At 36.6% G+C, this 15051-nt stretch overlaps 2 protein-coding genes, 1 non-coding gene and 1 pseudogene across 3 annotated transcripts; 3 read left to right on the top strand and 1 right to left on the bottom strand.

The window, feature by feature from the left end:
- Positions 1 to 1275: 1275 nt before the first annotated feature.
- LOC145603441 (nonsense-mediated mRNA decay factor SMG7-like) lies at positions 1276 to 7294 on the top strand. Its single transcript, XM_081659351.1, has 8 exons — positions 1276 to 1438; positions 2474 to 2578; positions 2790 to 3395; positions 3531 to 3653; positions 4148 to 4281; positions 4357 to 6273; positions 6366 to 6505; positions 6751 to 7294. The coding sequence occupies exons 2-6, from the start codon at positions 2510 to 2512 to the stop codon at positions 6239 to 6241; spliced, it is 2817 nt and encodes a 938-aa protein (XP_081515477.1). The 5' UTR covers positions 1276 to 1438; positions 2474 to 2509; the 3' UTR covers positions 6242 to 6273; positions 6366 to 6505; positions 6751 to 7294.
- A 1032-nt stretch (positions 7295 to 8326) lies between these two features.
- LOC145603443 (non-specific phospholipase C2-like) lies at positions 8327 to 11720 on the top strand. The gene is made up of 4 exons (XM_081659352.1): positions 8327 to 9085; positions 9469 to 9972; positions 10857 to 11033; positions 11146 to 11720. The coding sequence occupies exons 1-4, from the start codon at positions 8479 to 8481 to the stop codon at positions 11457 to 11459; spliced, it is 1602 nt and encodes a 533-aa protein (XP_081515478.1). The 5' UTR covers positions 8327 to 8478; the 3' UTR covers positions 11460 to 11720.
- Positions 10668 to 10754, top strand: TRNAY-GUA (transfer RNA tyrosine (anticodon GUA)). The gene is given in 2 exon segments: positions 10668 to 10704; positions 10719 to 10754. It is a non-coding gene; the product is annotated as a tRNA-Tyr (tRNA).
- A 99-nt stretch (positions 11721 to 11819) lies between the features above and the next one.
- On the bottom strand, positions 11820 to 14086 carry LOC145606206 (hydroxyproline O-arabinosyltransferase NOD3-like; annotated as a pseudogene).
- Positions 14087 to 15051: the final 965 nt, after the last annotated feature.

Here is a 15051-nt window from a genome sequence, read left to right as displayed (position 1 = left end):
TATGTTCAAGTCTCCTGAAAATTTTGTCTGCAATTTTGCTAAGGTTGAAAGTTTTTGTATCTCATTTTCCAAATGATTTGTTATCACTTTAATTTTAAGATTATATTAGATTGGTGAGGCGCTTCTCTGTGACTTTGTTTGAAATTCATTTGACTTTTTCTTTCCAATTTTATGAATGAATCATTAATCTATCTCTTCCCTTAAAAAAAAAAAAACCATTCTTCATTATTGATGCTATTTTGTTTTTGTTTTTTGTTTGTAAAGACTAACTCTTAAATGTCCTTTTTGAAATACACTACTTTGTGAAGACTTTAAACGTGCTAACAAAAAATAAACTTCTTAAAAAGAGATATGTGTCAACTAAAAAAACGGAGGTAAGTATAATACAAAGAACGAGTATAAAGTTTCATAATATAAACTTTTTAATATTTTACACTTATATCTAATCATATACAAGTATATATTTAAGGTCAAACTAGTGCATTGACATGTGTGCCAAGTTTGACTATGTCAATTATTTAGGAATGGAGGGATTAATGTCGATTATTTTGAAACAAAAGGAAGAAGGTATACTCTCCCTGTTCAATATTAATTTACACAGTTGTAACTTGTAAACGAGACAATGTGCTATTTTGACCTTAAATATAAATAGCTAAACATTAATAAAAATTATAAAAAGTTATTATGAAAACTTTATATCAAAATCTATTTCAAGCTATTTATATGATAATTTTTTTTCAAATCTTGCGTTAATTTAAAATTATATTCAAAGTTAATATATGTATAATGAAAAAAAAAAGTCAAATATGTCAATTTTTATAAGACCAATCGTAATTTTTTGATACTCGTAATTATTTGGAAAATTCTTGCAAAAAGTGGTACTCCCTCCGTCCCTAAATTACATTCCCCCTTTCTATTTTGGGTATTTCAAAATTACATTCTTCCTTTCTATTTTAAGTAAGTTTTTTTAGTAAATCAACTCTCTTTTTCTGTTTTATATTTAATGCTTTCTCACTCATCCTTACCTAATCTCACTCATAATCCTTGTGCCAAATTACAATGAATATGATTGGTTAAAAATTTTCAATTAGGAGCATGTGATTGGTCCTTTTTTTTTGCAAAGGATTGATGACATGTCATGAGTAATAACTACTCTATCTTTGTACTTCCCATTGCATTATCCAATTATTGTTATTTGTCTTATTCTTCCCTCCTTAATTCCCGTGTAAATTTCCAAAGAGGAATGTAATTTAGGGACGGAGGGAGTATCTTCCGTCTCTTAAGGTTTTGTGAGACCTGAGGCTCTGAGGCTTTTTCCCCCAAATCTCTCACATTATTTTCTCTCTCTAAGATTGACCCACCAATACAATTTCTACCCTTTTCTCTCTCTACTTCACCTTCCATTCTGTCTCTCACCACTCTTCCTCCTTCTTGGGGGGTAAGTTATTCTACTCTTATCTTCTTCAATTTCTTGTTTTTAGTTTTTGATTGTCTAATTATTTCATGGGTCTTTGTTGTTTTTCATTGACATTGTTAGTCTTTTCCGCTATTTGATTTTTATTACCCTTTAGTTGTTGGGTTCCCAATTGTCAATTATGTACAATTTCCCTAAAATTTGGGTTTTTTTTAAATTAACTTGTTTTTTTGGATTGACCCCTTTTCTGGGTTTATGAATTCTTATGTGGGGTTTACATTATATTGATGAGGGTGTTGATTTTTGCGTTGAAATCAATTTTGGGTTGATCGGTTCCTTTACTTTATGTCAAGACTTGATTTTTTAATATCTTGCTTATGTTGGGGTTTTTGTTCCATGTTTGTTAAAATTAGCATTATCATCAATTTTGGCTTGATGAGGTTCTAAAATATTGTTTTAGTTTGCTTAATGTATATGGGGTTCCATCTGCTGCGGTGTTGGATTAGTCGCTAATATAGGTTTGGGCTATGAGAATGAACTTGCGATCATTGAATGGAGGTGTTGTGCAATCTGGATTTTTGAAGCCTTATAGGGTTTAGTAGGTTGTGGGTATTAATATTGAAGTCGTGTGACGAAAACCGAGTTGATTAGTGTTGAATATGATGATGAATCGCCTCGGGTTGCAAATATGTAATTGTCTTATTCTAGGGCTTTAAAGTATGTTGAGTTGCCAGCATTTTCATGATTTTAGCACTTGTGAAGTTGAAAACTTAAATTTCTTAGAGTTTGGAGAGGTAATTGTAAATTTAGAGTTGGCTTTAATCTCGGCTTGGATTGATACTGTTAGTTTGTTAGTTCAATAGGACCCTTTTCAATGTCTTGCTGAATCAAAGTCCAATAACTTAGACTTGTTAGAAATTGTTTGGAGTTTTCTAAGCTTTTTATGCTCTATTGGCTTTCAATTTGGTTATTTGTTGTGGAGGTTCAGCACTTCTACCTCCATCCCTCAAATGCTTTGTTGAGATGTTTGTGATGGTTTTGTTTAAATTTTATGATCAGGGTTAATGTAGAGTGAAATCGAGATAGTCATTATTGATGGTTGTTCAGATGGAAAAGACACCTAATGCAGCATCAAAGGAACGTGCTCTGCAGTTATATAACAAGGTATGTTGTTATATCCTTCCATGTTCAGTGCTTTGCAGTTGTGCTTCTCTCCATTGTCAGATATTGCTAACCGTGAGCTTATTATTGTGCATGTGCTCCTTTTCTTGTCTGTTAATGCTTTTGTAATTGGACTTGAAGTCTTATGTCAGATACTTTTCACAATGCTCTTTATTACATTACCTTATGGACTCTGAAAATTCATTTCCTGTAGAACATTGAATTGGAAAAGAAGCGGCAGAAGTCTCTCCAGGCTAAGATTCCATCTGACCCTAATGCTTGGTATCAGATACGAGAGAACTATGAGGCAATAATTCTTGAAGATCATGCCTTTTCTGAACAGCATAATATTGAATTTTCCCTATGGCAACTTCATTACAAGCGAATTGAGGAATTCAGAGGACACTTCAGTGCTGCTCAAGCTTCTGTACGATCATCTGCAACTAACAGCGGGAGAGCTCCTCAAGTACAAGACAGAATAACAAAAATCCGTGTTCAGTTTAAGGCCTTCCTATCCGAGGCTACTGGCTTCTATCATGACTTGATTCTGAAAATTAGAGCGAAGTATGGTCTCCCTTTAGGGCATTTTACTGAAGATTCAGACAGTGATACTGTTATGGGAACTGACACTGCTAAGTCATCTGATGTAAAGAAGGCACTAGTTTCTTGTCATCGTAGTCTCATATATCTAGGTGATCTTGCACGTTACAAAGGTGTGTATGGGGAGGGTGAGTCTAGAGTTCGTGAGTTTTCTGCAGCTTCAAGTTACTATTTGCAAGCTGCGTCTCTTTGGCCATCCAATGGCAATCCACATCACCAGGTTTTTCATCTTATGCTTATCTATACGATTGTTTGTTGGTTTTGTTTTTGATATTTTGCTTGATATTGTGTAGATTTTTGTTTAATTTTTCTTTTTTAAAATTATTTATCCTGGGTCAATGATTTTTCTTGTCAGCTTGCAATATTGTCTACGTACTCAAGTGATGAAATGGTGGCTGTTTACCGATATTTCAGAAGTTTGGCTGCTGAGATCCCTTTTCCGACTGCAAAAGACAATTTGGTTATTGCATTTGATAAGGTACAAATTCATGCATCAACTAGATTCATTCTCTTCGACTGAAGTACTACATAAGACATTAGAGGCTCTGTTGCTCTTTTGATTTGGAATGAAAAATAAAACCACTAACATACTACATGTAAACATATGGTGCTTTAATTTGAGTTCTCATTCTTTTTATTGGATGTATTTGGTCAATCTTGAGGAGTGAAGTGCTTTTGCTTGATTTATTTTCTCTGCTATGTGCTGGGTTTCACAGGGATGTTTGTTTAAAACAGTTTATAAGAGATGCCTTCCAAGGAGTTTTCATGTTCTTCGAACTTCCTCATTTTGATGAGATTTTTACTACTCTTTTGTTTTTCTTTTACTTGATAAGGAATAAGCTAAGTATTGTCTATGAACACAATAAAATTCATTTTATGCATTGGGGCGGGGGTAAATTTATTAGTCCATGTTAGCTGGTTGAATGATTCTAATAGAGTTTGTTTCTGATATGTTTTTTGGGATTATTACAGAATCGTCAAAACTATAATCAGCTGATTGAGACAACAAAGACCAATGGGGACAGAGAAGTTAGTATCAAGGAGAAATATAAGGAATTCTGTACCCAGTTTGTTCGGCTTCATGGCATTTTATTCACTCGTACTAGGTACTTAATTTTGCATACATAAGGTACGACAAGCAATCATTTTAGTATCTTCTAATTTTTAATTACTTCTTTCAGCATGGAGACATTTGCTGCTGTTCTTTCTTCAGTTAGAGGAGTATTTCATGAGCTTCTTTCTTCTGGAGCAGAGGAAGAATTGAATTTTGGCAGAGATGGTATGGAGAATGGGCTTGCCATATTGAGACTTGTGGCTATCCTCATATTCACAGTTTATAATGTGAGTAAGAAGAATGAAGGTCACTCTTATGCTGAAATTTTACAGCATAATCTTCTAAGTGATAATGCTCGTGCTGTTACTTTTGAACTTATGAGTCTTATTGTCGAGAGATCTGTACAACTTCGTGATCCTTCATCCAGTTTCCTTCTACCTAGCATTCTGGTATTTCTCGAGTGGTTAGCGTGTTACCCTGAATTTGCAGCTTGCACCACCAATGAGAAAAAACCAACTGCTGCTAGATCGTCATTCTGGAAGCATTGCGTAGCTTTGCTTAATAAGCTTCTCTCCAGTCATCTGGTTGCAGCTGATGATGATGGGGATGAAACTTGTTTTACTAACATGACCAGGTATGATGAAGGGGAGACTGAAAGTCGACTTGCTTTGTCAGAGGATTTTGAGTTGAGGGGGTTTTTGCCCATTCTTCCTGCACATAGTATTCTAGATTTTTCAAGAAAGCAGTTAATCAGTGTTGGTGGTAGTAGCAAGGAAAAACGAACTCGAGTAAAAAGAATCATTGCTGCGGGCAGAGCCTTGGTTAGCGTAGCAATGGTTGATCACAAGCCTGTGTCCTTTGATTCTAAGGTGAAACAATTTGTTATTGGAGTTCAATTGCAAGTGTCTGACAATATTATGCCGAGCTCCTATATGGGGTTAACTGAATCAACTTCAACTGAGCAAGTGGTTACAATGTCATCTGCTAATTCTATGACAATGAAGGAGAACATTCAACAATTAGGCGAAGGAGATGATGACGATGAAGAAATTGTATTCAAGCCAGCAGTTGTTGAGAAGCAGATGGATGCCACTGGACCAACTTGGACCTTTAATGAGGAATTAAAGCAGGGAAGGAGTACCCCACTTGTATCCAGTGTGCACTATCAACAGGTTATGTCAGAACGTATTCTGCCATCTGGCAATGTTGCTGCACAAAGTTATCCCTTGAGGGATTTGCCTGATTCACGATGGCTTGTTGAACAGCAAGCTTCCCTTGCAGATGGCATAAACAGATTGAAGTTCATGGAAAATGGCCATGTATTGAATTCTGAAATGAAAGGAAGCCTGGGTATCCTGGGTGCTGGTTCACATTTGCCTCCCCAACCATCTGCCAGTTTTATGGATACTGCTATCTACTCAGATTACAGGAGAGCTCCAGATGTTATAAACTCATCCAAGATGGATTATTCTGCATTTCCTGAAGTCTCTACTGATACTATGTCTGTAAAGCCACCATCTTTTTCTTCAGCAGCTTTTAAAAGTCAAGTGGGCCGTCCTGTTAGGCATCTTGGGCCTCCACCTGGTTTTAGTCCTGTTCCTCCGAAACATGTTAGCATGCCTATGTCTGGTGTCCCTGGGAGTAATGGGTCTTTAGTAGTTGATGATTATAGCTGGTTGGATGGTTATCACATGCCACCCTCAGCTAGCAATATAGGGCCCAATCATGCCAGTAATAATGTTTTACATGCCAACTCCCAGTTCTTGACTAATATGAATAGCTCAAATGGAAATACTGGCTTGCCATTTCCTGGAATGCAAGCTTCTGCTGCTCAGTTTCAAGGGGGGAACCCAAAAAACTATCCAGATTACCAGCCTTTCCGAAATCTAAATCACAACCATGAACACAAGTTGCTTGAACAACAGCATGCTATGACTGGGAATCATCAGTTCACTCCTCAGCCAGAGCAGTACCAAGGACAATCCCCCTGGACTGGTCAGTATCGTGTGTGAGATCACTTTGGTGGTGTTTTGCGATGTGGATGGTGAGTATAATTTATTGCAAAGTGATGGTTCTTTGGCATTGACCTAAATTATACATGCTGAATTGCTGATTGTCATTTCTTTTCTTTTCAAGGCCCAGAGATTGATTATGATGAATATCCTGTCCTGCATTATTTTGCCAAGTGCACACCCCAGCTATGTACTGTTCTCACTGTTTGGTGTACAAGGTGATGGGTGGTGTAAGGTGTCCGGCAAGGACTAACTGCCAAACTTGTGAGTAAACTCCTCTAATATTACCATCAACATAATTTTATGTTCTTACATTGTGGTTTTGTTTTTTTTAGTGCTTCAGTTCATACTTCATACCAGGTTGACTTTAAAGCTATCCTAAATTATAGATATGCTCTTGCTTCATTTCACTTCCAGCCTTCTGTTTTGGAATTTCATACTTGACTGCCTTCAATATTTATTATTTCTCTAAGCTTTATTGCTATTGACCACACATTTTTGTCATGCAGATTCTGCTGATTCCTCTGGTGGGAGGAGTGATTAAAATGGCTTGTTGCAAACTAAATTATTTTTGTCGCCATCTTTTCCCCTTTTGACCATGATATATCCCGGTTGATTTGGTCACTTGATGGATGATAAATTACATAGAAAACTGCTGTGTTTGGTCAAGCGGACAGTTGTCCAGTGTTGATGCTTGTCATAGTTTTCTCGTCAGTTGGCTGCTGTTACCGGAAGATGGCTGGAACTAGTGTTCTCTTCATGGAGTTTCTGAAACACTGATGGTTGTGTTGTGGAGGCTTTAGTTGGGAGTTGTGATGCATGCATTGGAGGGTTTATGAAGAATCCATATCACCTCTGATCTTAGGGGTGTTGCTAAATAATCATCAGGAAAACTGATGACATTTCTTGCTTTTATGTGTGTTTTGTGTTATTTGGAACTTAGTTATGTTTGAACCAAAAAACTTATGTATTTGAATTCTGAAAACCTCCTGTTTGATAAGCTATCTCAAATTTTCTACAAGATATGCAATAAAACAGTTATCTTTTGTTCTCTCTCGGGCTCCCGGTTTCCAACTTCCAGCCCCATAGGTGATTTTACCAAACCAAGTCTGCTGTTTGGTGTGGGTGACTGCTGTTTAATGCCGTAAAATAGTCTGCTTCATTCATTTCATTTTGATGATTAGAGAAAAATACATAAAGCATAGTGGAGTTCTCAGAGAAGTTTCTACTTGAGAAAGATATCACATTAATAGGATATCGTAAGATTATGTTTCACCTTACACATTAATCACCAAATCTGGTCAATAATTTTCAGTTTTTGATACATGAAATCAAATTTAGATAATATGATTTAAGTAGAGGAAGAATACTCCCTCCCATCATACTAGCACTAGACACTTCCATGCAATGATCATACTTTTTACTACCTTTGTTTATTTTAAATCATTTGTTTTGTTTTAAGACGAAGATTGATTCATAAATAAAAAGTCATACGACATTTAGATAAATCAAGAAAATAAACAGTGTACAGTAATAAATAAAACGACAACGTGACCCCCATAAACACAAGGCTCAAGCTAGACAAAACGACATACATCCTCTCTAGTCTCTACTGCTTTGTCTCCTTTCCCCCCTTTCCTCTATCCAATCGACCGCAATTGCGCATTAGTCACATGCCCCACAACCCACAACGATCCCCTATTTAATCTATCTTCTTCACTATGCTTAACAAAACTTTAATTATCTATCAACATTCAATTTTTTTTCTAGTATTTTTTTTATTATTTTTTATTAAATTTCCTTCTTTGATTACTTAGTTTATACTTAATCCAAAATTAAGTCGGATCTTAGTTAGGGCGGGTAGGGCTTGCATCCCCTTTGACATAGTAGTTAAATATTGCTATTTTTGAACTAAAGGTTGGAATCAAACTTCAAATTTCTCGAAAAACAAGGTTATAAACAACTACGAAGTACCCGTACATACAATATACAAGTAACTTTTCTTGTATTGAAGAAGATTATTGAAAACTACCCATAATTCTAAGCTTAATAGTGCAACACAGAAAAAGTTGAAAATGGACAAATAGATAAACACCAAAAAAAAGTGTATAAATAATAAAGGCACCAATGCACCATGATTAGAGAAGAAAGCCAATATTTGCCTACCAAACTTTCCTATATTACTCAATTTTCTCTCTCCATTTTCATAACTTAACCAAAAAAAAAGTTGAGCAACAATGAAGCTTAACAACAACAAAAATAGTATCCCATATTTCATTCATTCATTTCTATTATTCCTAATAATTATCCTTCAAAATAACCACATTCTTTTAACACACGGTTCACCTATTAAAACCGTTGTTATTTTAGTAATGGAAAACCGGTCCTTTGACCACATGTTGGGTTGGATGAAAAAACTTAACCCGAAAATCGACGGCGTAAATGGGTCCGAGTCAAACCGGGTTTCTCTCTCTGAACCGGGTTCTCCCATTATTTATTACAATGACACGGCTCATTATGTGGTTGACCCGGACCCGGGTCACTCATTTCAAGCAATGAGGGAACAAATATTTGGGTCGAACCAAACCGGGTCTGAACCGGCCCCAATGAATGGGTTTGCTCAGCAAGCGTATTCTATTAATAAGAGTATGGAAATGGCTAGACATGTTATGAATGGGTATAGACCGGAAATGGTTCCGGTTTATCAAGCTTTGGTTCAAGAATTTGCCGTGTTCGATCGGTGGTTTGCTTCGGCTCCGACATCAACTCAACCGAACCGGCTTTTTATTCACTCGGCTACTTCAGCTGGGGCTACTAGTAATATTCCGGCCTTACTCGCTAAAGGTAACTCCTATGAAGTTTTTTTTTTTTGGCTTCTAACTGTTGTTTTTTTAGTTGATGTGTTTCTTTTATCACAATTATCAACATATAATAATTGAAATTTTTACTCGTAGTTACTTAAGCTCCACATGTTCATCACTAGTACTTTGTAAACAATTACTCCGAAACAATTACTTTTATCCACGGTTATTAAATTTGAGTCGGCCTATTTTAACTTCTGTTAGAATTAAAACATTATTTTGATGGAAAAACAATGTGGTTTATAACTTAAAATTATTAATACATGTAAAAACGTTGTGCAATGAAAGAAGTGCGTGTTGCAGCTATTAAATTATTGCATGACGATAATGATTAATGAGTAATACTTGATTATATTTGTTACACAGGGTACCCTCAAAGGACAATATTCGAGAACTTGGATAGTGAAGGAAAATCCTTTGGAATTTACTACCAAAATATTCCTGCCACATTGTTCTACCGCAATCTAAGAAAACTCAAGTATGTCACAAAATTTTTACCCTATGGTACGTTTTTCAAAAGACATGCTAAAGAAGGGAAGCTCCCGAGCTATGTAGTCGTGGAACAACGTTACACGGACACTAAGGCTAATCCAGCCAACGACGATCACCCATCACACGACGTGTTCCATGGTCAGTTGTTCGTAAAGGAGGTGTACGAGACCCTAAGGGCTAGTCCACAATGGAATGAAACCCTCCTCTTGATCACATACGACGAGCATGGTGGATTTTACGATCATGTCCCTACCCCGGTCAGTGGGGTACCTAGCCCCGATGGTATTGTGGGGCCAGAGCCTTTCTTATTTAAGTTTGATAGGTTGGGAGTTCGGGTCCCTACTATAGCAGTTTCACCTTGGATCGAGAAGGGTACTGGTAAGTATATAATCAACCTCGTCTTTAATTTAATCAACTTTTATTTGACTTTGGAGAAATTGATGAGAGAAAGTTTCTAGATAATGCTTTTGACTAAAATGGGTTGAGAGCTGGATTATGTAATTGCATTATTGGTCTCATTGTGGCAAAGTGGAGTCCAAAGTCAAATTTTATGATATTGGAGATTTGTTTAATTAGCTAGAAATGCAAAATGATATTATTGAAATCCCACTAAAGTTGAAGATAGAATTTGCTAGAAAACATAGATGGCCAGATAATTATTATTTTTCAGATAAAGTTGTAATTGAATGGTTTGTTGGCCTAAGTTGTACAATAATCCAAGAGTTCCAACATTAGAAGGTACATAAACATTTTCAAAGACTTAGGTAAATTGACTTCTACCACATCCTTGTTTACTCCCTTTACAACTTACCTTTATAGAGGTTACGAACAATGTTCGATTTGCAATAATCGTAGTTTGGTTAACCTTTTTTTTTGAAAAAAAAAAATTTTGTCCCGATTTATTATGTACTTCCCAAATTCACATGCCTTTGATGTTGTACGATTTTTCGATGAATTAATTTTAGCTAACAAAAATAAATAGTTATTCACCCAAAAAAAACTAATTAAACATTAATTAATTGATGATTATTTGTATATAATGGTTGAGTTAATATGGAGTTTAAAATTAATATCCGACCTTAGCTCAGTTGGTAGAGCGGAGGACTGTAGTTGTTCAAATAGACATCCTTAGGTCGCTGGTTCGATTCCGGCAGGTCGGATTTTTTTATTATTCCTATTTTATTGGGAAATAATTTCATATTGTACAACAGTACAAGTGTTTCAGAAGGCTCTTCTTGTTCATATGTGACACAATTTTGCAGTTGTTCATAAGGCTAAAGGACCATATCCAACATCAGAGTTCGAGCACTCGTCGATTGCAGCTACTGTCAAGAAACTCTTCAACCTGTCTAGCCCTTTCCTAACTAAAAGAGATGCTTGGGCTGGCACCTTTGAGGGCGTTGTACAAACCCGAACTGAACCAAGAACAGACTGTCCTGGTTAGTTCAAACTTTTCTTAAACTACACCAGTTGAACATAATGTATGTCTTCGTGTATTTCTTGAAAACTTGTTGATCATATAAACATTTATGTTTGTGTATATGGTTATAGTGCAACTGCCAATGCCGGTGAGGATGAGGCAGGGGGAGGCAGATGAAAACAGGCAGCTGAGCGAGTTTCAGCAAGAGCTGATGCATCTTGCAGCGGTGATGAAAGGAGACGACATACTGTCAAGTTATCCTGAGAGTATAGCTAAAGGGATGACAGTAAAGCAAGTGAAGGAGTACATGGAGGATGCAGTAAAGCGATTCTTCGAGGCAGCAAGACTTGCCAAGAAGTTGGGAGTTCATGAAGAACAGATTGTCAAAATGAGGCCTTCTCTCACTTCAAGGCCTTTGAAGTCTGACACTCAACAACACCCTTAAGGCCTTTTATAGTGTGTGTATCAGTATAGGTAGATTAAATCATCTAAACCGAAAATTGTAATACCAAAGTTTCAGGTAGTTTTGGTGTAATTTTGAGTGTAACATTATTATAAATATGGGAAACATGTTTTGTGCTAAGATTATATAAATAATACTGATCACAAATTTCAGAACCCATACATATTTCTGTAAAAATGCACCTATGCACACCTGTATCTCGTTTTAGCTTCTCTATTCATACATACATCTTCTGCAGTACTACTTCATATGCAACTTTGCACCTCAACAAAATCCCAATAGTAGTCTTATGCTTTGTATAAGAGTTTCTGTGCATTTATGTTATGCCCGGAGAATGTGTTATTACAGATTTTCCCAACCAGGTATATCGGCTGCTGCTTCATTCACCATTTCTATTAATCTTACCTGCAGCAAGAGTAGCCATCCACAACACTCAAATTTGATTTCGAGAAACTTAAAAATGCTCAATGAAGTGTACAATGTCGATTATGACTATTAATGTAAATTTGCAGCATTGTTTAGACTTGAAAGACAAAGTCATCTAATTAAATTAGAGGCTTACCGCAGTCTCAGGAGCTCCAGGAGGAGGCAGAGTAAGATCCTTGGGTGGAGGACCTTCTTGAACGATCTCTTGTCGAAATGCCAATCAGTGATCTTTCCATAAGTAAGCTCTCCCTGCATAGTTGTGATTATCAGACCAAAGAAATAGCTAGATGTACCATTATTACAACGAAAATTGCACCGGATGTTCTAGCATGGTTCATTCTGTTTATAGTTGAGGATGTACTAGCATGCAGTTGGTTCCTAGAGAATGAAATTGCGGTATATGCCAATAGTATTGGCTTGTGTTTTTAGCTCTTCAATTTATAAGGTGTTAATTTGGGTCGAAACAATGGTTAATGTGTACCTTTTTGTTATAATCACAACCATAAGTATAATGGATGATGTAACTACTACCAATATTCCAGTCCCTTGGAGGCTGAAATACAGAGTAATTAACATTAATTATCATCAAAGTAAATATGTACAAGTATATATTATTGGTAAAACACAAATTATGCTAAAATATACTCAAATCTAGCCATATTTTTTATACCTGCACCATGAAATGTTCATGAAGATTGTGCTTCACACCATGTAATGCTGAAGCTATGGCATATGCATACCTTCAAACAAGCACATTTCGACATTAATCTCAAGACAAATATAGTTGATCACGTACATCTTTAATGTTATTTGAATTAGTAATGTGACAACTGAATCCATAAGTACATAGTAAAATTTGACTCACATTTCTTGCACCCAATCAAAGGTACTATCCGCCTCTGGATCACTCTTTATTTGCAAAGATATATTCATCCATGTAGGCGCGATTTCTTTTAGCAATGACTAGCAAATCGAAAAATGTACCATTATTAGACCTTAAAAAAATGAGGTAACTAGGACAAAAGTTCATTGCTCATTTGCTTGTACCTTTGCTATTATAACTGGAGAACTTCCAATAGGATCCACATTCGACATGGATCCTACCGGGTAAAACTTCCGAATGATCTTCTCGTTTTCTTCGGGTTTGATGTAGAAAAACGGATATGCTGCCGGGTTTCTTCCTTGTGCCAAGTTAGGCAAGGGGTTCACAAATAGATGGTCTGGTTCACCCATCAAAATATATCTACATCAAGATTTTTTTGTGTAATTTGTTTGATAATGTTACTTAGCTTGTTACAAAATACTTCATCATAAAGGAATTAAGCAAGGAAATCACTTACTCTTCCTCAATTGTTGCCTTTTCCAACCATTGAACAAAAGCCCATGGTCTGTTTAACACAATGTATCCCTATACAAAAACTTAGCAAATTTAGAACAAGCCTTTATTAATTTTTGAGAAATTTCCCAATCTTGAATTGCGAATTATAGCTTTCAATTTTAGAGAATTTTATGTCAATGTAAAACATATTTTCATATAGCTCAAAACTAATGAGCAAATGGTGTTATCTTGATTGGATGCACCATGAGCACTATGCAATCGGGTCCACCAACTAAGGTTGCACTTTTCATAGTAGACGTTTTTATTTTTTTGGAAGACAAATAAAATGGCTTTATTATTTCAATTATAAGAGGAAAATTAGAAGAGATTATTATTTGGAGTTTTTTTAATCCTATTTTAAAGATAAATGTATCACAATGGTACTCACCTGATCAACACCCTCAGGAAGAGGATCCACCACAAAGGAAGGGATCTCCTCCATCAAACTATCGGGTTGACCCGAATGCAAAACCCGGGTAAACCCACCCATATCGGCCCCGGGCAAATTTTTAACTCTCTTGTACCAATAGTACATTATCCTGCACTGCCATTTGCTATAGAGTGAATCCGTGGCTGTTACCGCCACATGAAACTTCAGCCGGTTTAGGCCCGTGCCCTGATCAGGATCCGTGGGCATGTTTATAACCGGTTCAACACGTCGATCCGGCCCGTAACTACTTACCACTCTTGGTTGACTTCTTATCAACAATAGAGTAGAGAAGTTACATATGGCTATACAAAACCCAATAGTTAGTGCCACAAACAAAAACATAGCCCCCCTGCTCATTCTAATTCTTCTATTCATTATTGTACAAGTATGGTTTATCACTTGTGTTAGATTTCGGGAAAACTCCTCAATCTGGAGTGTGTACCATTGATCAAATATATAGAGTTTACAACGCTAGGCCTAAACACGTTAGGAATCCTAGATACGATAAACATACAAAATATGCATTTAATATATCCTAATCTGCGACAAATATTATCCTAAATATAATATCTATCACACCCCGCAGTCGTAGCGGGAGGAGGTCGTACGCTAAGACTGGACCTAAATTCCAGAAATAATTCTCGTGGTAGGCCTTTAGTGAAAATGTCCGCAAACTGATATCTAGTTGGAACATGTAGAACCCGTACTTCCCCCAAACAACCTTTTCTCGAACAAAATGAATATCCATCTCCACATGTTTGGTGCGTTGGTGTTGTACCGGGTTTCCAGAAAGGTAGATAGCACTGACATTATCACAATAAACTATAGTAGCCTGCCGTAGAGGACAATGTAACTCTAGTAATAAATTACGAAGCCAACACGCCTCAGAGACAACATTTGCGACGCCTCGATATTCTGCTTCTGCACTCGATTTAGACAAAGTATGTTGACGCTTAGATGACCAAGACACGAGGTTGTCCCCAAGGAAACAACAATAGCCCGAAGTAGAACGCCGGGTATCGGGACAACCTCCCCAGTCAGCGTCAGTGTAAGTAACCAATCGATGAGAAACAGTAGGATATAAATGTAAGCCGTGATCAATGGTACCCTGAACATAACGCATAATGCGTTTCAAAGCCTCATAATGAGGTTCTCGGGGATCATGCATAAATAGACACACATGTTGTACCGCATAAGAAATATCTGGCCTGGTAAATGTGAGATACTGAAGAGCACCTGCTAAAATGCGATACAAAGTAGGATCCCAAAAAGGTGGTCCTCCATCTGCACTAAGTTTGGACTTAGTGTCAACTGGAGTAGTTGCAGGTTTACAAGAGGCC

This window comes from Chenopodium album, chromosome 22, assembly GCF_948465745.1.
Source record: "Chenopodium album chromosome 22, dcCheAlbu1.1, whole genome shotgun sequence".
In the NCBI taxonomy this organism is placed as follows: Eukaryota; Viridiplantae; Streptophyta; class Magnoliopsida; order Caryophyllales; family Amaranthaceae; genus Chenopodium; species Chenopodium album.
The sequence above is the reverse complement of the archived record's forward strand: the minus strand, read 5'-3'. Positions and strand labels throughout refer to the sequence as shown.

What these genes read in the sequence shown, in the direction of transcription:
- LOC145603441 (XM_081659351.1), top strand. Translation starts at nt 2,510, where the DNA reads ATGGTTGTTCAGATGGAAAAGACACCTAATGCAGCATCAAAGGAACGT. An exon ending in CTCTGCAGTTATATAACAAG is followed by an intron (nt 2,579 to 2,789) that starts GTATGTTGTTAT and finishes CATTTCCTGTAG; the next exon opens with AACATTGAATTGGAAAAGAA. An exon ending in TGGTTATTGCATTTGATAAG is followed by an intron (nt 3,654 to 4,147) that starts GTACAAATTCAT and finishes GGATTATTACAG; the next exon opens with AATCGTCAAAACTATAATCA.
- LOC145603443 (XM_081659352.1), top strand. Translation starts at nt 8,479, where the DNA reads ATGAAGCTTAACAACAACAAAAATAGTATCCCATATTTCATTCATTCA. An exon ending in TCCGGCCTTACTCGCTAAAG is followed by an intron (nt 9,086 to 9,468) that starts GTAACTCCTATG and finishes TTTGTTACACAG; the next exon opens with GGTACCCTCAAAGGACAATA. An exon ending in TTGGATCGAGAAGGGTACTG is followed by an intron (nt 9,973 to 10,856) that starts GTAAGTATATAA and finishes ACAATTTTGCAG; the next exon opens with TTGTTCATAAGGCTAAAGGA.